This window comes from Macaca mulatta, chromosome 9 (genome assembly GCF_049350105.2).
Source record: "Macaca mulatta isolate MMU2019108-1 chromosome 9, T2T-MMU8v2.0, whole genome shotgun sequence".
Taxonomy (NCBI): Eukaryota; Metazoa; Chordata; class Mammalia; order Primates; family Cercopithecidae; genus Macaca; species Macaca mulatta.
This window is the reverse complement of record NC_133414.1, coordinates 101,803,438-101,828,322: the sequence shown is the minus strand read 5'-3', so window position 1 is coordinate 101,828,322 and position 24,885 is coordinate 101,803,438. Positions and strand designations below refer to the sequence as shown.

Sequence of the window (24,885 nt, the reverse complement as noted above, 5' to 3'; positions counted from 1 at the left end):
TACCAGACCTGTCCAACTAGAAATGCTAAAGGGAGTACTTCAATCAGAAAGAAAAGGGGATTAATGAGTAATAAACAATCCCCTGAAAAAACAAATCTCACTGGTAATAGTAAGTACACAGAAAAACATAGAACATTATAACTCTGTACCTATAGTGTGTAAACTACTCTCATCCTAAGTAGAAAGACTAAATGACAAACCAATCAAAATAACTACAACAACTCAAGACATAGTCAATACAATAAGATATGAATAGAAACAACAAAAAGTTAATAAGCAGGGGTATGAAGTTAAAAAGTAGTTTTTATTAGTTTTATTTTCGCTCGTTTATGTACATAAATAATGCTGTTATCAGGTCAAAATAATGGGTTATAAGATAGTATTTGCAAGCTTCATGGTAACCTCAAACCAAATATATATATACACATATATATATATATAATGAATATACAAAAAATAAAAACCAATAAATTAAATATTATCACCAGAGAAAAATCACCTTCCCTAGAGGAAGTCAGAAAGAAAGAAGACCAGAAAACAAACAACAAAATGACAGCAGTGAGCCCTTACTTATCAATAACAACATAAAATGTAAGTGAACTAAACTCTCCAATCTAAAGATATGAACTGACTGAATGGATGATAAAACAAGACCCATTGATATGTTACCTACAAGAAACACACTTTGCACACTTTGCCTATAAAGACACAGACTGTAATAAAGAGAGGGAAAAATATATTCCATGCCAATGGAAACCAAAAGAGCAGGAGTCACTACAGTTATATCAGACTAAATCAATTTCAACAAAATAACTATAAAAAGGGACAAAGAAAGTCCTTACATAATGAAAAAGGTATCAACTAAGCAAGAGTATTGATATAACAATGGTAAATATAAATGAATCCAAACTGGCACATCAGATATATAAAGCAAATATCATTAAAAGTAAAGAGCAAGATAGGCCTGAATACAATAATAGCTGGGGACTTTATCCCACTTGCAGCATTGGACAGATCTTCACAGAATATCAAAAAGAAACATCAGACTTAATCTGTACTACAGACCACATGGATATAATATTAAACAGATATTTATATAACATTTCATCCAAGAGCTGCAGAATACATACTTTTTTCCTCGGCACATGGAGCCTTCTCAAAGACCACATTTTAGCTCACAAAATAAGCCTTAACACATTCAAAAAAATTGAAACATCATCAAGCATCCTCTCTGACTACAATGGAATAAAACTAGAAATTAATAACAAGAGAAATTTTGGAAACTATAAAAATACATAGAAATTAATATGCTCCTGAATGACCAATGGGTCAATAAAGAAATTATGAAACTAAACAATTTCTTGAAACAAATGATAACAGAAACTCACCACACCAAAACTTAGGAGATATAGAAAAAGTAGTACTCATAGGGAATTTATAGCTCTAAGTGCCTACCTACATCAAAAAAAGAGGAAAAACTTCAAATAAACAACTTAACAATGCACCTTAAAGAACTAGAAAAGCAAGAGCAAACCACACCCAAAATTAGTAGAAAAGAAATAATAAAGATCGGAGCAGAAATAAACAAAATTGAAATTACAAATACAAAAGATCAATGAAACAAAAAGTTGGCTTTTGAAAAGTTAAACACAAACCTTTAGCCAGACTAAGAAAAAAAGAGAGAAGATTCAAATAAAATCAGAAATGAAAAAGGAGATAATACAACTGATACCACAGAAATTAGAGGCTACTATGAGCAACCACATGTCAACAAATTGGAAAATCTAGAAGAAATGGACAAAATTCCTAGATACACAAAACCTACCAAGATTCAATCAGGAGGAAATCCATAATCTGAACAGGCCAGTAAGTAACGAGATCAAAGTCATAATTAAAAGCCTCCCAGTAAAGAAAACCCCGGGATCCAATGGATTCACAGCTGAATTCTACCAAACATTTAAAGAACTAATACCAATCCTACTCAAACTATTCCAAAATACAGAGGAGGGAACACTTCCAAATGCATTCTACAAGGCCAGTATTACCCTGATACCAAGAACACACAAAGACACACCAAAAAGAAAACTGCAGGCCAATGTCTCTGATGAATATTGATGCAAAAATCCTCAACAAAGTACTAGCAAGTTGAATTCAACAATACATTAGAAAGATCATTCATCATGACCAAGTGGGATTCATCGCTGGGATGCAAGGATGGTTCAACATACACAAATCAATGAATGTGCTATATCACATCAACAGAATGAGGAATAAAAACCATATGATCATTTCAATTCATGTTGAAAGGGCATTTGATAAAATTCAACATCCCTTCATGATAAAAGCCCTCAAAAAGCTGGATATAGATGGAATATACTTCAACATAATAAAAGCCATATATGACAGACCCACAGCTAGTATCATACTGAATGGGGAAAAACTGAAAGCCTTTCTTCTAAGATTTGGAACACAAGGATGCCCACTTTCACCACTGCTATTCAACATAGTACTGGAAGTCCTAGCTAGAACAATCCGAGAAGAAAAAGATACCAAAGGGCATCCTTGAAAAGGAAGAAGTCAAATTATTCTTGTTCACTGATGATATAATCTTATATTTGGAAAAACCGAGAGACCACAAGAAAATTATTAGAGCTGATAAATTTAGTAAAGTTGCAGGATACAAAATCAACATACAAAAATCAGTAGCATTTCTATATGCCAACAGCAAACAATTTGAAAAAGAAATTTAAAAAACAATCTCATTTACAATAGCCACACATAAAATTAAATACCTAGAAATTAACCAAAGAAGTGAAAGATATCTATAAAGAAAACTATAAAACACTAATGAAGAAAATTGAAGAGGACCCCAAAACATGAACAAATATTCCGTGTTCATGGATTGGACAAATCAGTATTGTTAAAATGCCCACACTACCCAAAGCATTCTACAGTTACAATGCAATCCCTATCAAAATACCAATTACATTCTTCACAGAAATAGAAAAAACAATCCTACAATCTATATGGACCCACTAAAGACCCAGAATAGCCAAAACTATCCTAAGCTAAAAGGACAAAACTGGAGGAATCACGTTACCTGACTTCAAATTATACCACAGACCTACAGTAACCAAAACAGCCTGGTACTGACATAAAAGCAGACACATACACCAATGGGACAGAATAAATAACCCAGAAACAAATCCACACAACTACAGTGAACTCATTTTTGACAAAGGTGCCAAAAACTTACAATGGGGAAAAGACAGTCTCTTTAATAAATGGTGCTGAGAAAATTGGATATCCCCACGTAAAAGAATGAAACTGGACCCCTATCTCTTCACTTATACAAAAAACAAATCAAAATGGATTAAAGAGGTAGATCTAAGACCTCAAGCTGTGAAACTACTATAAGAAATCATTGAGGAAAATCTCCAGAACATTGGCCTAGGCAAAGATTTCTACTAGATAAATACCCCACAAGCACAGGCAACCAAAGCAAAAATGGACAAATGGGATCCCCTCAAGTTTAAAGCTTCTGCACAGCAAAGAACACAAACAACAAAGTGAAGAAACAACTCACAGAATGAGAGAAAAAACATTTGCAAACTATCCCTCTAACAAGGGATTAATAACAAGAATATGTAAGGCGTTCAAACAACTCTATAGGAAAGCATCTAATAAACTGACCAAAAAAAAAAAAAGGGCAAAAGATTTAAATACACATTTCTCAAAAGAAGACATAAAAATGGCAAACAGGCATATGAAAAGGTGATCAACATTACAGATCATCAGAGGAATGCAAATCAAAACTACAATAAGATATCATCTCACCCCAGTTAAAATGACTTATATCCGAAAGATAGGCAATAACAAATGCTGATGAGGATATAGAGAAAAAGGAAAACTTGTATACTGTTGGTAGGAATGTAAATTAGTAAAACCACTATGAAAAACAGTTTGGAGCTTCCTCAAAAAACTAAAAATTGAGCTACCATATGGTCCAGCAATCCCACTGCTGGGTATGTACCCAAAAGAAAGGAAACAGAAGAGAGATCTGCACTCCTATGTTTGTTACAGCACTGTTTACCATAGTTAAGATTTGGAAGCAACCTAAGTGTCTATCAACAGATGACTAGATAAAAAAAATGTGGGACACAAACATTCAGCCATAAAAAAAGAATGAAATCCTGTCATTTGCAATAACATGGATGGAACTGGAGATTATTATGTTAATAAGCCAGGCACAGAAAGACAAAGACTGCATGTTCTCATTTATTTATGGGATCTAAAAATAAAATCAATTGACCTTATGGACATACAGAGTAGAAGAATGGTTACCAGTGTCTGGTAAGGGTACTGAGAGTTGCAGGGGAAGGTGGGGATGGTTAATGGGTACAAAAACAAATGAAATAAAAAGAATGAGTATGATCTACTATTTGATAGCACAATAGGGTGACTATAATCAATAATAACTTACTCGTATATTTTTAAATGATTTAAAGAATGTAACTGGATTATTTGTAATTCAAAGGAAAAATGCTTGAGGGGATGGATACCTCATTCTCCATGATGTACGTATTTCACATTGCATGCCTGTGTCAAAGCATCTCATGAACCCCGTAAATATATACATGTACTATGTACCCACAAAATTTTTATAAAAGAAGTGAGACATTCTAATTAAAGACTTGAGATCTTTTCTAAATAATGTATATACATGTTTTGTGATCTGTACACACTCTCCAAATCCTAGCTATAATCTAAACAGATATGTAAAACCAGTTGTATAACAGATAAAGTAAAAAACAATTCATAAGACATTGTTAAATATAAGTAAACCAAGTATCTGACCTATTACATCCTGTATAGCAAAATACATGAGAATAACAGCCTCTTTCCTAGGCTCTTCACTGATCCAATGCCTGAGATAACAGGGAAATACAGTTTGAAAGAAGCTATTACAAAAAAGGCTTATAAAAATACACAAATTTTGACTTATTTATTGAATTAAAATTATACTATGTATAAAACAGCAAATCTATATGCAGAGTGATTTAATGCATAATATATACAATTATCTTTACAAAGTCAGGATGCAAGTTCCAATGATTATGACTATAAAATTTATATTAAACATTTCCATAAGTGATTTATTTGGCTGTTTTTGTTCGAAGTCGTCGTTTGATAATCTGGTGATCACTCTCCTTCATTTTCTGGTCCATTAAAATCTGAAATTAAAAATTCCATAGTTTTTCAAAGCTTGTAAGTGAAAATAAAAATCAAAGCTCATTTATAATGAATAAGACATGTCCATGTGCTTAATAACAGAAATGAATGATACACTGGAGAACTTTTTTACTTAAACTTTTATAAGAAGATGGTACTTATACCATTTCTATAAAAATTTCTTTAAAAAATAGACTTTGTAAAAGATTCAACACTACCAAATTCTAGAAGTAAAATAACCTAGACTCTATTGAATTCAAGGCAGATATAGCTTAAAATAATTATGAAAATATTTGGAGACAAGTGCCTCAAATAATTTTTAAGAAATGATCTTTCATGGCAACAAATGTCTAACTTAGAAAGTAGAAAGCACATTACATAGTAACTAAGAAAACAATTTTCAGCCAAGGGAAGAAATTATGTACTAATCAAACAGATGCTCAAAAATGACTGACAGAATGATACTTACAACACCATGCCCTAATTTACCCTAACTCTTTACATCTTGCATTCAAAAAATCTCATATCTGAAAGCTGTTGTTGCAAAAAAGGTTTCTCCTGATTTTTCTTGGCCACTTCCTTTTAATTTTTTTTAATTTCTTTTAATTGCTTTTTTACCTTCACTTGCATCCACTAAGCAAATGCAAGCATGACAGAAAATTTGAGCTTTCCCTGTGGCAGGACATACTGTTCTGAATCAGAAGAATGAGTCATAGAGTCAGGGTGATAGCTACAGTCTCTTCCTAATAGATCCTCAAAGGCTTAGGGGAAAGGTGGGAGGAAATGGCTGAATGTCAATTTTATATTTTTACCAGGAACACTTGGGTGCAGATTTGCACAACTCTTGTGATTTAAAAAAGAAAAAGAAAAAAAAAGATTTTGGAGGCAAATAAGTTAAATGGTGACAATTCTATTATTGGAAATAAATTCCTCTGATGCATTTTCAAATGCAAATACATGACACTTGTATACATTAACACAGTATTTATATTTAATTAGTATAAACTTAACACATGTGAGACTAAAAGCATGACTTTTAAAGCATGTTTTCAGAGATCTAAAGAACTGAAATTCAAACCACTGTAAAAAATTAAAAAGAACATGAACAGTTTTACATTGATGAAAATGGAAATACTACTAGCTTACCACTTGGCCTGATATATCAATAGGAGATGAAATTTCAGTTGTGTATAATTTCCGTTTGACTCGTTTGGGTTGAGACACATTTTCTTTACTTGCTTCTACATTTGAGAGCTTTGAAGAGCTCATTGTTTCAATTATCTTCTTTGCTATAAAATAAAAATGTTAATTAGTTCCTGAAATAATTTTCTAACTGCAAAGGTGGTTTGAAATCCTTAATAAAGATGGTTTGAAATCCTTAATAAAGAATGAACATACACAAATTAAAAACACTGCAATACATATATGGTGAAAGGGCATGAATAGACAAATCACAAAGAAAAAAAGTAAATGTCAAAAAAACATGAAATAATGATCAACAGCAAAAAAAAAGCAAATAAATAAAGTATTTGATTAATGTTCAATGTAGTAAAAAATCTCAGGCATCTTTAATGACTTGGAAAATGTTTATGCTATGTTAAGCAAAAAAGCAGGATACACACATACTGGATCATGCAGTATTAAAAATAAGGTGGTAGATGATCTACTTCAATGCTCATGCATAAAGTTATGCACAATGAGTACTGCGTGAACATACTTCGTAAACCCTTTACTTGGAGTCCACACGCAAGCGGACAGAAACCAAAGTGTTAACAGCTGATTGCTTTTAGGAAGTAGAATAGGAATTTTAAAATTCCTTACTATGTACATTGCTTTTTTTTATTTTAATAGAAAATATATTTCCATTTGGGAAAATTCCTGGATAGAAATTCACACACATGTGGTATCAAATATATATTTTTTTAAATGGAAAAAACATTTAAGGAAATAGACTAAACTGAGAGACTACTTGTTAAGGGCTGAGTTGGGCTTGAAAGAGCTGAGTCCAGGTATCGGAGGAGCCAATTAAGACAACAAACCAAAATGAAAGTAACAACCCAGCTTTTTAACCACTTATTTCAACAGTATATGCAAGAGGCTAAACCTGAGAAAGCACCAGCTCCTACCCACCCTCTTCTATAGTCCCCCACAGAATAATCCAGATCAGCGTAGAAGTGGTGATCATTTTACTACCCAGGCAGCCCCAAACAAAAGGCTCCTGCAGTTTTATAGACTTCAGGGCTGGAGGTTGGAGGGAGCTATACGTGAAAAAGTACCCAGTTACAGTAGAGAAAAGTGTCTTCAAGGTTCCCCCTCCCGTTCCCCTCCATAAGAAGGCCTCTACCAAAGGCCTCAATAAAGAGGCTCTGAATGGAGGCACTCAGGGTAAATATGCAAATATGAGTAAGAGCATGACTAGCTTCGGCGGGGGCTGGATCCTTGACTATAACTCCCTTAAGAGATTATAACGCACTATCTATGCATCAAGTCTGGTGTGGAAAGGGAGGCTTGTCAGGTAAGTCTTTGTAATTGCCTATGGTACAGCCTAAAAAAAACAGAAATGTTTAAAACTCATATATATGTTGGCCTAGAGCCAAACTCATCACCACTATGTGCTAGCCACTGTACTAAGAGCTGACAGTATGAACTAGACAAGACATTTTGTCCTTGTGCAGATTATATTCTAGTGTAAAAGATAATAAGAAAGCAAAGAATTATAGTTTAAAAAGTGCTAAGACAAAAAATAGGAATGAACAATAAAGATTAAGCGATGCTGGGGATAAGGTGTAGTGAAAGGCTGATGAAGGAAGGTGTCTCCCTAATAAAGTTGCATCAGCTATGAGGGCTCAAGTGTAAGAGGGCAGCTATGAGAAAAGCCAGGGTGTGTTCCAGATAAAAGAAAGCACAGGAAAAAGAGAAAGAAATCAATGATATGAAGGTAAGAAAGAAATTGGCAAATTCTAGGAACTGTCAGAAGCTAGCAGGATTGAAGCTGGCTAGTTATCAAACCGTAGAATAATAAGAGATAGACTGGAGAGAGTCAGAAATCGGGTCATTCAGAAGAACGAGAAATCATTAAAGGCTCAGAGGAGTAACAAAATTCAATCTGCACTCTGAAGGGAACATTCTGTCATGTATGAATGGATGGGAGATGACAAGAGGGGCAAGCTGGGAGACCGGTGATACTAAGCGATGGATTAACAGTGGTTACAAGGAGCAGCAGAATTTTAAGAACTAATCTCCATTTTTTCTTTTCTCTCTATATTTCCAAGTGGCCCAAAACAACAAATATGTATTACAGTTACAGTCCAAAATATGGATATCTTATATTTCTAGAAATAAGTGAAAACAAAAAGAAAAACGGAAAAAAAAAATGTATGTCAAGTGCATTGGTAGGGAAGCTGTTAAGGAACCAAGTCAATGAAGTAAGAGAATCGTTACCCTTACCTGATTACGTACTTATTATAGCTACCTACCTCTCCTTGAAAATACATTGCTTTTTAATATAAAAGTAGTAATCAATAAGCCTAAAGGACTCTAAAGAAAAGATGCCCCTCCTCTCCAAATTTAGACATTTAACAGTTTGCTGTTTGTCCCTCCAGATATTTTATCTGTTTACACAAACACATTTTTTAAATGTATGTATTTTTTAAATGTATATAAATATACAAATGGGTCTGATAGGTCAGAAGTTCCCAAACTGTGTACTAAGGCATGCTGCAGCAAACCTATAGAAGCACCTCAGGATATTTTCAATCTACAGGGGAAACAATGATGCTCAATAGCCCAAGGTTGTTCAGTTTCAAAATGATACTGAATTACATTTCTTTTGATTATGACATCATCTTTGCAATCTGGATTTTCAGAAGCTGAATTTTCAGTGGTTGTTTGGTCTTAAGTTCTAATGCATGAGACTGCTAGTGGTTCTTTGGGTGCAGAGGCAAAATGGAAATTAATTACTGAGACATTAAGGGCACTGTGAACCAACAAAGTTTGGAAACGTCTATGGTAAGTTTTCACAAAAAGTATTCTCACACAACCTATTTGATTCAATTTAACTGCCCCCTGCTTCTAGTTCCTTTACCTCCCTATACTCCTCACTCTGGTCTCTAATTCATCCTATTGCTGTCACTCAGGTAACCTCACAAAAACCCACTCCTCCATCTCACCCCTAAGATAGTCCTTCCACATTCTACATGCCAGATGCATACTGCTGCCTGTAATTGCATGAACATTTCCTACATTTTTCTGATACTCCACCTGTGTTAAAACCATTCCTTCTACATATGTGCACACACACACGTGTATATATCTTAATATACACACAGGTATCAATATGTCCACATTATATTATCAAGAAAAAAAGCACTAATCATACTGTTTTGCAGCTAAACTCAATAGGTATTTATGAAAATACGTGTTTTGACATATACATAAATAGATAGTGTTTACATATGCATAGAAAAAAACACTAGAAGGATATATACCATAATACTAATACTGGCAAACTTGTCCAACCCCCCTTATTTTGTTGTTGTTTTTGTTCTGTTTTATTTTGTTTTAGGCTTTTAGCAGCCTGAAGCCATGGTTTTTAGTTTCTGTCTCTAGTGATAAGCAGAAAACAGGGATGAGGAAGGGGATTTCCTGGCCCAATCAAAAACAGAAACTAAGAACCCATGACTGTATTCTCACCCTTGGACACCCTAGAGAGTGTAATCCTGCCCACATTTCAATACACAGGGTAAATCCTATCTCTCCCATAAAAATCTTCCCAAAGCCCCCCAATCAGAGTAGCTCTTTTCCCTCCAATACTATCATACCTTTGCTTGTACCCCTATTACTATATTAAGTAGCCAGCTCTGGATCAGTTACTTAAATATTGCCTTTCTCCTCTACTACATAGTGAACACCTAGATCTATCATCCTTTTACATGTTTCTTCCCACAGTACCTAGTACAGGACAATGCCTATTTGAAGTATAATATTCACTGAACAGTTGTTGAGTTTATATATCAATTAGGTATTAAAATGTACCCCACATCTAACAAAAAAAGGTCATTATATTAATTTTCTGCAAACCTTTTGATTGAAGAATTGAGGGAGAATGTTGTAAGAAGTCTCCAAATTTCTGTAGTGTTCCTTCTTTTTTCTTAGTGGCCAGGTTTACACCAATTATGGATGCCTGACTCCGTAAAGAATACGTTTTCTTAGATGATGGATGTGTGGGAACCTAATAAACAAACATTTTTTGTTATTGTTGATAAGTGTTAGAAGGAAATAGTTATGGCCATAGCTGAATTAAAGAGGCCAGAGACGGGTTATGAATTCTCAGGTAGGAAACTTGAGATTTAGTGTATAAGGACAGGGATAAAAGGGTCAGACAATGGCAAAAAGAGTTTTTCAGGCAGAGTGTTAAAGTCAGAAGTAAACACATAAAGTAGCTGCTACTGGCCAAATGCTAAAGGTTACATCTCAACTGAATTAGACGTATAGGAAAGAGAAGATAAATGAGTTATAATGGAACACAATTGGATTTCTGGATAATTGCTATAATTTTGGACAAATTAAAAGACACACCTTTTGTTCCTTTTTGACAGAAGAATTTCTATCATCTGAAACAGGAAATTTCAAATTAGTTCTGGGTGTAGCATTCTTCTTATTTTCACATTTCACCAAGTCCTAAAAATAATGAATTTTAGCACCGGTTAATTTGACAATATTTTCTTTCTCTAGACTCAAAAAAGAAAATATGTAAAAAGCTATATTATCACTTAAAACAGTGACTCTTAACCGAGGGCAATTTTGAACTCAGAGGACAATGGCAATCTCTGAGGTTATTTTTGGTTGTCTTTGCCAGGGAGAAGGGGATATTATTGGCCACGAGTGGGTAGAGGCCAGGAATACTGTTAAACATCCCTATAATGCATGGGATAGCCCTTAAAACAAAGAGGTATACAGCCCAAAATGTCAACTGTGCTGGAGTTGAGAAACCCTGATTGAAGGTGTAAATTTTTCACACATATCACAAGTAATGACATTACATAAGCTAAATGAAAAACATGGAAGGAATAGTATCTTTTATTTGAAACTGAGCTTTAAAATACAGCATAGCAATATACCTACCTATTGCCTAACTCCCAAATAATGTAAGCATCTATGTCTAAGTTCTCTCATTGACATTTGACAATATCGAAAATAAAATAAAAACAAAACTTCATATAACCACATGTAAAATGTGAAAACTTTTAAAATATTATCTTTCTTCTCTATAACATGGGTATGGCATCTTACTCTTCTTTTTCCCAAATAACCTCACATAGGACAAAGCCTTTACAGATATACGCACTGACTTGAACTGCTGCAAATCCTAGTTGAACCAAAGACAAAAGCGGAAAAAGGGGGCAAGAAGAGAAGCAGAGAAAAGATCATGACTGAACTTCAGAATTCGAGTTACAAAGCAGAAGTTATAAGGGTCATAAGAAGCAGATGCCATGACAGGGAAAAGACAGATGGTAATCACGGGATGCAAGTGAAAAGAGGCCATGAGGCTACCTCCACACATAGAGGTCAGTAAGGAGCTCTTTAGAGTCTTCACCGGATTAGAATATAGCCTGTCGGGGGATGGGGGGCTAGGAGAGGGATAGCATTAGGAGAAACACCTAGTGTAGGTGACAGGTTGATGGGTGCAGCAAACCACCATAGCATGTGCATACCTATGTAACAAAACTGTACATTCTGCACACATACCCCAGAACTTAATAATAATAATAGTATGTGTAAGAAAAAAAGAAAATAGCATTGCATAAATGATTTTCATGGGAGCCCATATACTTAGTTTATTATAGCAGTGAAGATGTAGTAAAATCAGTTTAAAAATTTAAAGTTTCTACATGATGTATCTACAACAATCTGTAAATCTTTTCTGAAATAGACATGAAGGATATATGCCAATAGTAAAATTAATAAAATATTTATATTTTAACATTCTTGAGAACTACACTGTTTCCTTCTTCGCTGAAAAAAAATGGATCAAGAAAAAGCCAACTAGATGATGAAACTCAGTGTTTTAATGGTATTTTTAAAAATTAAATAAATATGAAACAAAAGTTAACTAGTAAGACTCCACAAAACAATCTCTGAAGGTGTTACATGTGTAGCAGAAAAACTGCGCTAAACAATATTCACTCAGCAAAATTATTACCGGACAGACAGCCTCAGGAGTATGGTTAATACTATTTCTGCTCTTCCACCAGCTTGAAAATATACTACTCTTTAAAGAAGTAAAAGAAAGTTGAAGAAAAATTATTTTGCTAGAGAGCTTGTAATTAGTTTTAAGCTTAAAACAAGTTACTTTAAAAATAAATATTACTATTTATTATGTATCTGCCACTTGCAGGGCAAAAGCTAAGCATTTTAAACACATTAATCCAGTGTTTCGAAAAGGAGAAAACAGGATCAGAAACCTTATCTGACTTGCCAAATCTCCACAACTAGGACATGGTAGGTTTGGCAACCTTTCAATTAAGAAACTGCAGCTTAAGAGGTTAATAGTTTTTAGCCTACCACTATATAGAGGCCCAAATTTTAACATTGGCTGATGAAAAAAGAAATTCTCTTTTAAAACTTGCTATGACCATAGAGACTAAAGATTTTAGTTAAATGACAAAGATTATACTCAAGCAAGTTAGCCATTTCAGTTTCTCTGATTTCTACATAACCCTCTTTTCCATTACAGGGAAAGTGACTAAGTATGAACAGGACTGGTATACTGAAATGGCTCTCCAGTAAAATCCACCATCATTTGATGTATTATAGTTCAACTGAAGCAAAGGATAAGCTATATCTTTTAATATACATAGCTTTTTATCTGAAGATTATTAAACCACAGTAATATTCTTTATTTTTCTGAGATAGAGTCTTGCTCTATCACCCAGGCTGGAGTGCAGTGGTGCCATCTCATCTCATTGCAACCTCCACTTCCTGGGTTCAAGTTGTTCTCCTGCCTCAGCCTCCTGAGTAGCTGAGATTACAGGTGTGCACCACCACTCCTGGCTAATTTTTGTATTTTTAGTAGAGACGGGGTTTCACCATGTTGACCAGGCTGGTCTTGAATTCGTGAACTCAAGTGATCTGCCAGCCCCAGCCTCCCAAAGTGCTGGGATTATAGGCATGAGTCACCATGCCTGGCCCATAGTGATACCCTTGAAGGGTATAAAATATAGCATAAATTGTGATTTTGGTCTCTAACAGCAGTGCCTATGAACAGGAGGGCAATATAGCAGAGTTTAACTCTACACTGTAACAGCTTTATAATAAGATTTGTTTGTTAAATATACTCATCAGTTAAGTATTTACCTCCTCCATTTCATTACTCTTCCTCTTCCGAGCCTTAGGAATCTTAACTGTCACTGGTGTGGTACAACCAGGGTGTTTCACTGCCATTTTGTTTGGTTGTAAAGGTGTAAACTGAATCTCTAATTCAGGTTTTGGAAATCGAGTGCTTTGATCATTTTCTGTTGACACTTCACAAGAGTCAAGGACTACAGATCCATCCTACAACAGAATTTAAAAGGAAAAATATTATTTGTAGAGTATATATTTATAAACCACAGAGAATTAGTTCTCTCAAATGCCTATTCAAGACAATGCATCAGGAAAGACAAAAAGTGTGCTAGGTCACAGCAAGACAGAAAGATTGAGTTATCATCTACCTTCTTCAGGCTCACACATGGTATGTTAAAATTAGGGGCAACTTAAGAGATCGGTATTTCCCAAACTTATATGATCATAAGAATTACTTACAGAATTTGTTTATAAGACTCCTGGACCCTACCACAAACCCAGTAAATCAGAAACCTCCAAGGGAGGAGGCTGGGATTTTTGACAAACAGCCTGGTTATATTAAAGTAGGCTGCAAATACTTTCCTACTCTTCCCATTGAGAGATGGAGTCTCTCATTCCCCTGTATTTGAATTTGGGCCTTATAGCCAATAGGATGTGGTAGAAATAACATTATGGTCGTCTAAGGCTCAATCATAAGAAGCATTACAACTTCTGTCCTGTCCTCTTAGAACATTTTCAGGACACTCTCCCTCAAAATGCCCCATCTGAGACCAGCTACCATGCCATGAGAGGTCCAATCCACAGGGAGAGGCCACAAATTAAGTCCAGGGGAAGTCCCAGAATCAACTACCAGTTAAGTGAATTAATCATTTTGGACTTTCAGCCTGGTTAAGTATATCGATTACATGAAGGCAAGAATAATACAAAATAGCCTAACAATATGATTCCCCAAACTGTGGAATATACAATAACTGCTGGAATTAGAAAACTGGAACCAGGAAATTAGGACAACATACATACATTTATGGAGAAAGAAATGTTCCTTTATATGTGTTTGTCCATGCAATCAAGAATTAAGCCTTGTTTATGGATCAACTTCAAACTTTTCTGTGAAATTTATGATTTGTATTAGTCCCCAAGGTCAGTGCTAATTATTTGAAACTGCTAATAACTGTCAAGGAAAAACCAAGAGAAAATGAATGGCTGATGTTATTTTCCCAGATTAAAATGTCCTTCTTAGTTGGCCATGGTGGCACATGCCTGTAGTCCCGGCTACTCAGGAGGCTGAGGCAGGAGGACCGCTTAAGCCCGGGAGTTCAAGTCCAGCTGCCAGAGAAACATAGCGAAACCCTTTTTTTTTTTTTTTTTTTTTAAGACTTTTTCTTCCCATTGTCTGCTTAATAAGCTTCTATTCATAAGATACAATATGGCATCACCTTCTTTAATCCACTTCCACAACCACTCAGGCAAAATTCATTTCATCTTCTTCAGTGTTACTTATGGTACTCATTTTATATTTCTACTATAACACTTGGCCCATAAGTAAAATCAAACAAGTCAGTCACTTATGTATCTACCTTACACTCCTTGAGGATGACAATCATGTCTTATTGATGTTTGTATCCTCAGCGCTTAAAAAGGTTCCCAACTCTGAATGCTCCCAATAAATGTGTTTTAAAAAGTAATTTTATCTTCAAAAATTTTAAGTAACATAGAATTTTTATCTATTTCATATCCAACCGCAGAATCTCTATATTATCCAAAGTTATTCACAGAACCCTAAGTCCAAAACAATTAAGGAAACTCATGAGTTGTTACTGAAGACTGGTGACAAAGCTATTAAATGGATACAATTCCAAAAAATACTATTTAACACAATGTTTATTAAAGCAACCTTTTATGAGAACAAATTATCCCTATTTTCTCTTCTGTAGGATTTCCTATTTCTGACCATCATGTTTGTTTATATTAACAGATCTAGTGCTTTTAAGATAAGATTAACATCATCTGGGGATATGATCTCCCAAAAGAATTTCACCTCTCCTCAAAAGCCTCTAGTTTCTTTCACATAGCCCAGAGCACATAAAGCTAATTGTGCAGTAAGGTATCTTCAGCAACTGATTATATTACACTTGCAAGTGTTATTTAGCAATAGTGGATAAAGAGAATCAATAAGTGGACTGTGCTGCCAAATACCCACCTCTACTTTATTTCTGGAAATTTCAAAACTTGTCAATTGAGGTTCAGTTTGAAGTTTGTCAGGATCTGCTGAACTAATACGTCTGGGCTTGATATCCATGATTTGTGTTTCCTAAAGTAAGGTAATATTAAAGCAACAGGGCATTGTAACCTGAAAATATACTGGAAACACTTCACATAAAGAATATAAAATCAAGATTTGTGTGAAACTAAACAGTGGAAATAAGTAAAGACATCTTTAATGACCATCTAGCCCTCCTATTTCTCTTTCATCCTCAGAGACTCAGGAAAGGCTGGGTCACTTTCCAGTTTATTGACTCTGATCTAAGGAGAAATCTGAAAGATTGCTTGCAACTTCCAAGTGTTCTGCACACATTTTCTTGCTTTACTTTCATTGCAACTCTGCAGGTAGGTCTGGCAAGAAGCATTATTCCTACCTGCCAGATGAGGAAATAGAGAACTACACACGTTAAATGGCATGGTCAAGGTGTGTACTGAGTTAGAATTGCTCAGTATCCCAACAGTTGCTTTTGATAACACAATTTTGAAAAACTGGAGGCTTCTCAGGAATGCAACTATAGCATTAGAGTATAAAAGACCATAAGGAAAGCTAAACCTTTTCTTGCAGCACATTCTTCATCCCATTTTCTCAGTCATAAAGTTCTATTTCTAAACTCTACTTAGGCAATTTATAAAGAAATATCAGATTACATTTTAAAACTTAATAAACTGTACACAGACCTCCTCATCACAGCCATCAAAATCAAAAGTCAAGTAAACCTCTTATGTCACCTCCCCATTACTGCCAAATAAGAAAGACTCTACTGAATTCATAAAAGGGGAAGTAGCATGTATTGATTTCCACTGGAGTAAGAACTGTGCTACTTGTTTTACAATCTTCATTAATTTCACAACTCTGTTAGGAAAACACTATTATCTGTTTTAGATAAAGATCAGAAATGATAAGTAATTTTTCTCAAAGGTCCCAAAACCACAGCGACAGCAGTTGATACCTAGTTTTTCTGACTTTCTAGTCTATATTATTAAACAACACAATACTACCTCTTTTTAAAGCATGTAATCTCTCTTACAGTCATAGTCTTTTGATATGACACACACATACATATTTTTCCTATTGTCTGAAGGCTTTAGAGCAGCATATTTTTAAGTAAGATTATTTACTCCAGAAAGACTAGCTTCAGATATACCCAGATTCTATTTACTATCTCTAAAAGGCAATTCTCTCCTCTTTCAGGATTTCCAGTTCCAAGGTAATATAAAAGTAACAGCTGAATGACTCATGTCTCTCTACCATTAGGCTTACTTTCAAAATAATTTGTACCTTTATAAAATAAAGTTAAGGATGGGTCCAAGTATTCAAATCACCAAGAGTTCATGTTGAATCACACATCCATATTTTAAAGGTAGATTAGGTACTAAACCATAAATTGTTGATTTTCTAATTACTCTACTTGAGAGATATAACCAAAATATTGTAGAAAATGCTACATCTCAGTCATTGATTGACAAATCAATCTTAATGATAAATTTCAAAACTCAAAATCATGAAAAATCTCCACATTTTAAATACTCTGATTCCTTTTTGGTCTATTGAGACTTATACTTTTTTATCCTTTAAGAGTTAGTCAATTAACTATGTTCAATTAAAAAGGCATAGCAAAAAAGACTACTGACTATTTTAGAAGTCTCTGATATGATCCTTTTTAGTTGTTCAATTTCATTATCTTTCTGTACATTACTGGATATCAGGGCTTTTAGCTGTATTTCTAAAGCTGCAACCAGTTGATCTCGTTCTTCTCGCCACTTTTGAAGGTCACTATCTTTCTCTGTCAGCTGGGCTGTCAGTATTTCCTAATCAAGAAATAAAGAAAATATTAAAATCAACCTTGATATAGTATGAATCTAAGAATGTTTAGAAATTAGTACATGTAACACCATAAATATAGCTGCAAACAAGATTACCTAACAAATTAAGTAGTCTAGATAAAATATTTAATTATAAAACAAAATACATATCATTTTGTAAATGTCCACGTTATTTTTATCAATATTCCATCTCATTCCAAAAATCAGTTTACTGGTAACTTCTTTCAATACACAATTATAGCTATAGCTTTCAAACTAGTATCAACATTTCTGCCAAAATTTGGAAAATTAGTGGGTAAAATCACAGTAACAGCAACAAACAATAGAAAAATGAAAATAGAAAACAAGACCATTTACAATCAGTTCAAAAATCATGAAATACTGATATAGAAAATGTGTAAAACCTAAATATGAAAAACCATAAATATTGCTGAAAGAGATTAAAGAACACCTAAATAAATGGAGAGATTGGTCTGTGTTCAAGGATCAAAATACTCAATATTGTTAAGATGTCTCCTCCAAATAGATCTATAGAGTAAAAGCACTTTTAATCAAAATTCTGGTATGTGTGAATGTGTGTGGAAATGGAAAAGGTGACTCTTAAAAATTATATGGAAATGCAAATCATCTAGAATACTCAAAATTATTTTGAAAATGAAGAACAAAATGAGAGCAATTATCTATAATTTCAAGTTGGCACATTAATCAAGTCAGTGTGTAAAGACAGAGAAATCAATGGGACAGAAGAGACAATCTACAAATGTATGGTCAACTGACCTAAAAAAGTGGCAAAAAAATTCAATGAAAGGAAAGACAATCTTCCCAATAAACGGTGCTGGAACAACTGAATAGCCAAATGAAAAAAAAAAAAAAGAACCCCAACCCTAATCTTACATCACGTAAAAAATTAACCCGTGGGCAACTGATTTATGACAAAAGTGGCAGAGCAATGAGAAAGAAACAGTCTTTTCAATAAATATTTCCACGTCAATTGGTGGTAATTCACATTAAAACAAACATCAAGAGCTTTGACCACTATCTCACACCAACATAAAAATCAATTCTAGTATCTAAATATGAAAGATGAAACTTCAAAGCTTTCAGGAAATAATATAACACACCATCTTCAAGTCCTTGGGCTTCATAAAGAAAAATGTTAGGACAATTATCCACAATACTATAAAATTATCTACAATAATTGTAATATCTACAATATCTACAATAATAATTTATGAGAACTCCTACTCACAAAAAGGCAGTAAGAAAGAAAAAGCAAACTAGAGATAGAAAGAAGGTACTTGCAAAACATTACAAAAAGGGCTTCTATCCTGAAAACTATAAAGAATTCCTACAAAGCAGCAGCAGCTAGACAATCCAACAGAGAAACAGGTAAGGGAACTTGTATAAACACAGCCAATAACCAAATGAAACAATCTTCAACTTCATTGGTAATGAGGGAAAAGCAAATTAAGACCATTTTAAAAACTGACTGACAATACCATACCTTGGTGGGACTATACAGCTACTGCAACAGCAGTTGAGGTATAAATGGGTACAACTGCTTTGAAAATCAGTGCAGCATTCTACTAGAATTTCACATACATATACCCCATCATCCAGCAATTGTCTTGTATATATATATATACACACAACAGAGATACATGCAAATGTGCACCAAAATAAATGTATAAAAATGTTTATAGGAAAATTTACTCATAACAGCCAAAACCAGAAAACAATCCAAATATCTTCAACATTAAAATGAATTAGCAGTGGTTTATTCATACACTTAAATATTCTGCAATGAAAGTGGACTAACTCCAGATACATGCATGGAAACATGGATGGATGATTCTCACAAATACAAAATAGTGAATGAAAAGAAGTCAGGTACAATCAAATGTATTCATATATTTCAATTTACATAAAACCCAAAAACAGACAAAACTGAAGTGTAACACTGAAGGACAGATTAGTTATTACCACTGGAAAAGAGGCAGAAGAAGGAGCTTCTGGGGTGCAGCAGTGTTCTACTTCTTGAAATAGGTATTAGTTAAGTGGGTACTGGCTTTACAATAACTCACTGACCTATGTTCTATTTGCTTTCCATGTTACTTTTACATCAAAAATTAACATTACATCAAAAACGTGTTTTCTAAATATGGCAGACACATACACAACCTAAGTATGATTATAAAGAAACATATGAGAGAAAAGAGTAAACTAGCTTTCCCTATGATTAAAAATTCAAAGTGGGATTACTTGCTGGCATTGCTACCAGAGAAACCACTGGTTTGGAACTGGAGCAACTATGACAGGCTTCTGTTTTGATTTCACTTATTGCCTCTTACTACTGGGTCAGGAAGGTTCGGTGATAGGTATACAGGAATTCTATGTGCTAGTTCTGTAACTTTTCTGTAAAGAAAGTGATTTCAAAATAAAAAAGTAAACTTTTTTATGGGAGCAAATTTATGAGGACAGAGCATTCAATGGTACACTCTCTAGCTTCAGAAAGGACACATACTTCAACCAAGGGCTTGATTTCTGGTGTACAATATATGTATGGTCTGGAGTTTAGCAAGTGTGCTGGAAAGTTTAGCTCACAACAATCTCATTTTAATAAAAACTGGCCAACTCTGTTCAATATCCAATGTTAAAAGCAGCTTTAAAGCTAGGGAGGAAAAAAAGTGGAAAAACCGTCCTTACCTTATTGAAAACTAACATTCCAGGCCAGGTACAATGCATAGTCGCTCACACCCATAATCCCAATACTTTGGGAAGGTGAGGCAGGAGGACTGCTTGAGACCAGGAGTTTGAGACCAGCCTGGGCAACACAGCAAGTCTCTGTCCCTACAAAAAATAAAAAATGTACCTAGGTGTGGTGGCATGTGCCTGTAGTCCCAGTTACTAGTCCCAGTTACTTGGGAGGCTGAGGCAGAAAGATTGCTTTTGCCCTGAAGTTTGAGGCAGCAATGAGCCATGACTGCACCACTGCATTCCAGCCTGGGTGACGAGCAAGACCTTGTCTCTTTAAAAGAGGAAAGAAAAGGGAAAGGGAAACGGGAAAGGGAAAGGGAAAGGGATGGGGATGGGGAAGGGAAAGAAGAAAGGAAGGGAAGGGAGAGGAAAAGGGAGAAGGAGAAGGAGAAGGAAAGGATGAAGGAAAGGAAGGAGGAAAGGAAAAACGAAAGGGGAGGGAGGGGAGAGGAGGGAAGGGAAGGAGGGAGGGAGGGAGGGAAGGAGGGAGGAAGGGAGGGAGGGAGGGAGGAAGGAAGGAGGGAAGGAGGGAGGGAAGGAGGGAAGTAAGGAAGGAAGGAAGGAAGGAAGGAAGGAAGGAAGGAAGGAAGGAAAATCTTCCAGTTTTTACAGGAAAGTTTAACTGTCTTTAGTCAAATGCAGTCATAAAAAAAGGAAATGCCAACAGATGACAATATGATACTGCCAAGTTACTATTTTTACAGACACTGGTTTTTCATTTTAAAATATTTGTTGCTCAATAGCTTTCCTTGGATTAACAATAACGTTTAGCTTCTTTTTTCTGATTGCCAACATTGCATGTCAAATAGACTAAGTGCCAATTAGAAAAAAAGAACAGGCTAAGACAGAATCATTACAAGAGCTACAACTGGTAAACTGTAGGTCATTTTACAACTGACGGTCATTTCTACTATATATACAGTCTTTTAGAAACTAGGTGACTTTATGTGATAAAATGTACACAATATTAGAATCTACAGTTCAAAATGCAAAAAGTTTTAAAATATAATAGGGAATACTCCATAACGGTCAAAAGGAAGAGATTTTTAACTTCAGTATCTAGACAGTAAGAAGCAATAAGGTATTCTCTCAACATGCTAAATAACTGAAACAAGTTAAAACAAGAACGTCAGTGAATATCAAGATAAACTGGAACAGAAAAGTTATCTTATAAATATGATAACCTGCCTTTAAAAAACCAAAAACAGAAAACCATGTAGAAACTGGTAATTCCAGAAATACGTTTAACACACCAAGGAAAGCAGGTGAAATACATCAAAGATACAATTGTTACTAACCACTTCATTCTGTTGCTTTAAAAAACGCTCCCTGTCTTCAGCATATTTTTTCATCTCTTTATTTCGTATATTCTCTGCTTCTTTCACTTGAGTGATAAGCATCATTTTTTCTTCTAACCATTTCTTTCTATCAGCATTATATTTTTGTTCGGACTCCTATATATATAAATGGTATAAGTTATTATCACATGCCTACAAAGTAGTCAATACATGCTTCTATGACATTTTCATACAATCCATTACTTTTCACCTCTACAAAAACTTTAAATGTTTTACTTTAAATAATGACATGATCAAAGTTTCAGATTATTTAAAAATAATAATAATAACTGGTTTGCTTTCCTGAACACATTTCCTTTATAAATTTATTTTGCTATGAAGTCCATTTAAATACTTTTATCAGTGACCTTAAGAAAAAATAAACAATTCAAATTTCTGAAACAGTTAAACTGACTCAAATCTTCCTAAATGCCAAAACAATAAAAAAGGCTTTGTTTATGGTGGTCATTTCTAACTGGATAGTTTTAAAAATAAAATATTCCTGGGCCTACAAGATGCCAAATAAAAAATAACTTGTGCAACAGGGTATTTATTAAAAGAACATCCAGAAGAGCTGGACAGAGAATACTGCTGATCAGTAATTTTCAAACTGGTACCACAGATTCTTTGGGTTCAGAGGCATTTAATATTATATATAAAAAACCCAAGTAGAACTTAAGTTGAAATAAAAACAGTAATACCACTTAAAAAAACTTCTAGGCTGGGTGCGGTGACTCACGCCCGTAATCCCAGCAGTTTGGGGGGCAGAGGCAGGCGGATCATGAGGTCAGGAGATCAAGACCATCACGGCCAACATGGTGAAACACCGTCTCTACTAAAATACAAAACAATTAGCCGGGCATGGTGGCAGGCGCCTGTAGTCCCAACAACTCAGGAGGCTGAGGCAGGAGAATCGTTTGAACCCAGGAGGCGGAGGTTGCAGTGAGCCGAGATCGCACCACTGCACTCCAGCCTGGTGACAGGGCAAGATTCCATCTCAAAAAAAAAAAAAAAAAAAAAGAAAATGTCTAAAATCACTATATTACAAAGTGTGGCAGTCCACTCCAGGATTACAAAGTTTATAATCTACACTAATGTGATTATATCATCTTAGAACAATGCAAAATACACAAATACTTTTGAATGCAAACATTCTCAATATGGTTGATACACTTTTTTCATAATATTTTGTTCTAACTGCTTTTGGAATTTCACAATGAAAAGGGTAAATTTTAGAATATATAATATGTAACAAAAAAAGTAGTTTTTTGTATTTGTTTTCAGCCTCTGATTAATATACAGCCAGAATTTTAAAAAAAATTAGATGCAGCCAATCTCCCAAAACCATTATTATTATGTTTCCTTCAATCCCACAGCTTCTGTTATGAATGCCACTTCTAATAAAATGTACAAAATATAACAGTATTTGGTACATCCTATGAAAAAAAGTTTCCCCTATATGTTTTATGTTAAAGCTGAACAAGAAAAAAACACACACACACAATAAAATATCTTCTACATAGTATAGTTTTATATGTATGTCAGTGTTCAGATACACAATTCTATTCCAATTTAATAATTAAACTTTGAAGAGATTTACAGTAATCAAAATAATTCTCCTGGTCATTTTCTCCACAGCAGTATTTGATGAGTAAGAAGTTTAAGGAGTAGAAAAATGGGCACAAGGACATTAGAAGCAGTAGTTTAAGAATTATATAGGTAAAATATAAAACTGAGGACCCAATCACTATATTTCAATGGCACTTAATAGGTTGTATCTTGGAATTTCTTCCCCATATCATTTCAATGTGCCCTGAAAAGTTATATTTACATATTAACATTTGCCAGGTATTATTTCACCCATATCTAAGTTAATTACAAAATATAAAATACATAAAATACTAAATTCTCCTATTAGAAATATAATGAAGACAGACACATACAAACATAAAAACATATATAAAGTCATACCTGTAACTCATCTTGAAGATTACTGAGCTTTCCAAGCACATCTGTGTTGTCCTCATGCTCTTTATTTGACCTTTGATTGTTTTTGGTTTCCAAATCATTGCATTTTTCCTTCCATTTTTCCAATTCTGATTTGAAGACATAAAATTATGTTTTAAAGCATACTCAAAAGTTATACCATGTAGAGATACACTTGACATGGGCTGCAGACACAAATCAGTACAGCCCAGATAAAGAACACAGACCAAGATGGAACTGAGGCTATTCTATAGTTTAACTTTTAGGAGTTCTTACTAAATTCTTAGTGAAGAGGAACTACAGGGACTTCTCAGGAACCCAATGAATAGTATTCACAGTATAGTATAATAAATTCATTATCAACCTTATTATATAGAAAACTTCATGCAGTTCTCAAGAAAAAAGTTTCCCATGTCCATGAAAGTGGCTAGAAAAGTATGAAGTCACATAGACTCACTGTCCTCATCCTCATCACAATTTCATTCACCAAAATACAGTTATAAAAGAGTTTTAGGGTTTACACAGTACTATTACATTTTTTCATCTCATCTGATCTTGACAAGAATAATATACAATATGAATCTTCAAGTCAGATGATTTCAAAAAAAGAATAATGTGCAACAGTATATATGGCATTATCATCATCAACCACATTTTACAGATGAGGAAAATTAGACTGAGTAAGCACAAGTACCCTGTCCAGGTTATATATAAAATGGCATAGACAATTTCTTAATTCTAAATTTCTTGCCCTTTCTACAAAAATCACACATAACTTTTTTATTTGCAAATGTTCTATTTTTCCATATACTCTAGAAAAACTCTGATGGTATTCTGAAAGCAATGAAATCAAAGTATTTATTGAGATCAACATACAAGATAATGCTAAAAGCCTGACAAAGGTGAAACTCAGTTCAAAGTGTACTCTTAACATCTAGGGAACATGGCAAGTTATCATCCATAATTTGCAATTTATAATTCGTAAGTTATCATGGATTGTCCTTACTCCTTTACTGCATATAATTTTACTGAAACAATTTTCATCACAGTGGAAAATGACAAGTAATAGGACATTCAAAAAACACCAAATACTTTTCCATTATGAATCATTATAAATACATACTACTTTAACAAGGGAAGCAAT

At 34.3% G+C, this 24,885-nt stretch overlaps 1 protein-coding gene across 2 annotated transcripts in view; it reads right to left on the bottom strand.

The window, feature by feature from the left end:
• Nucleotides 1-4,265: 4,265 nt before the first annotated feature.
• Nucleotides 4,266-24,885, bottom strand: part of KIF20B (kinesin family member 20B) — a 69,624-nt gene continuing 49,004 nt past the window's right edge. For both annotated transcript variants that reach the window (XM_002808505.4, XM_015147654.3), the window contains exons 25-33: nt 23,727-23,851; nt 21,717-21,872; nt 17,470-17,646; nt 15,776-15,886; nt 13,588-13,785; nt 10,810-10,911; nt 10,312-10,462; nt 6,379-6,521; nt 4,266-5,234 (exon numbers count right to left, since the gene is read on the bottom strand). In XM_002808505.4, the coding sequence (XP_002808551.4) occupies nt 5,157-5,234; nt 6,379-6,521; nt 10,312-10,462; nt 10,810-10,911; nt 13,588-13,785; nt 15,776-15,886; nt 17,470-17,646; nt 21,717-21,872; nt 23,727-23,851 (1,241 nt within the window). In that variant the 3' untranslated portion in view covers nt 4,266-5,156. The remainder of the gene's footprint in view (nt 5,235-6,378; nt 6,522-10,311; nt 10,463-10,809; nt 10,912-13,587; nt 13,786-15,775; nt 15,887-17,469; nt 17,647-21,716; nt 21,873-23,726; nt 23,852-24,885) is intronic.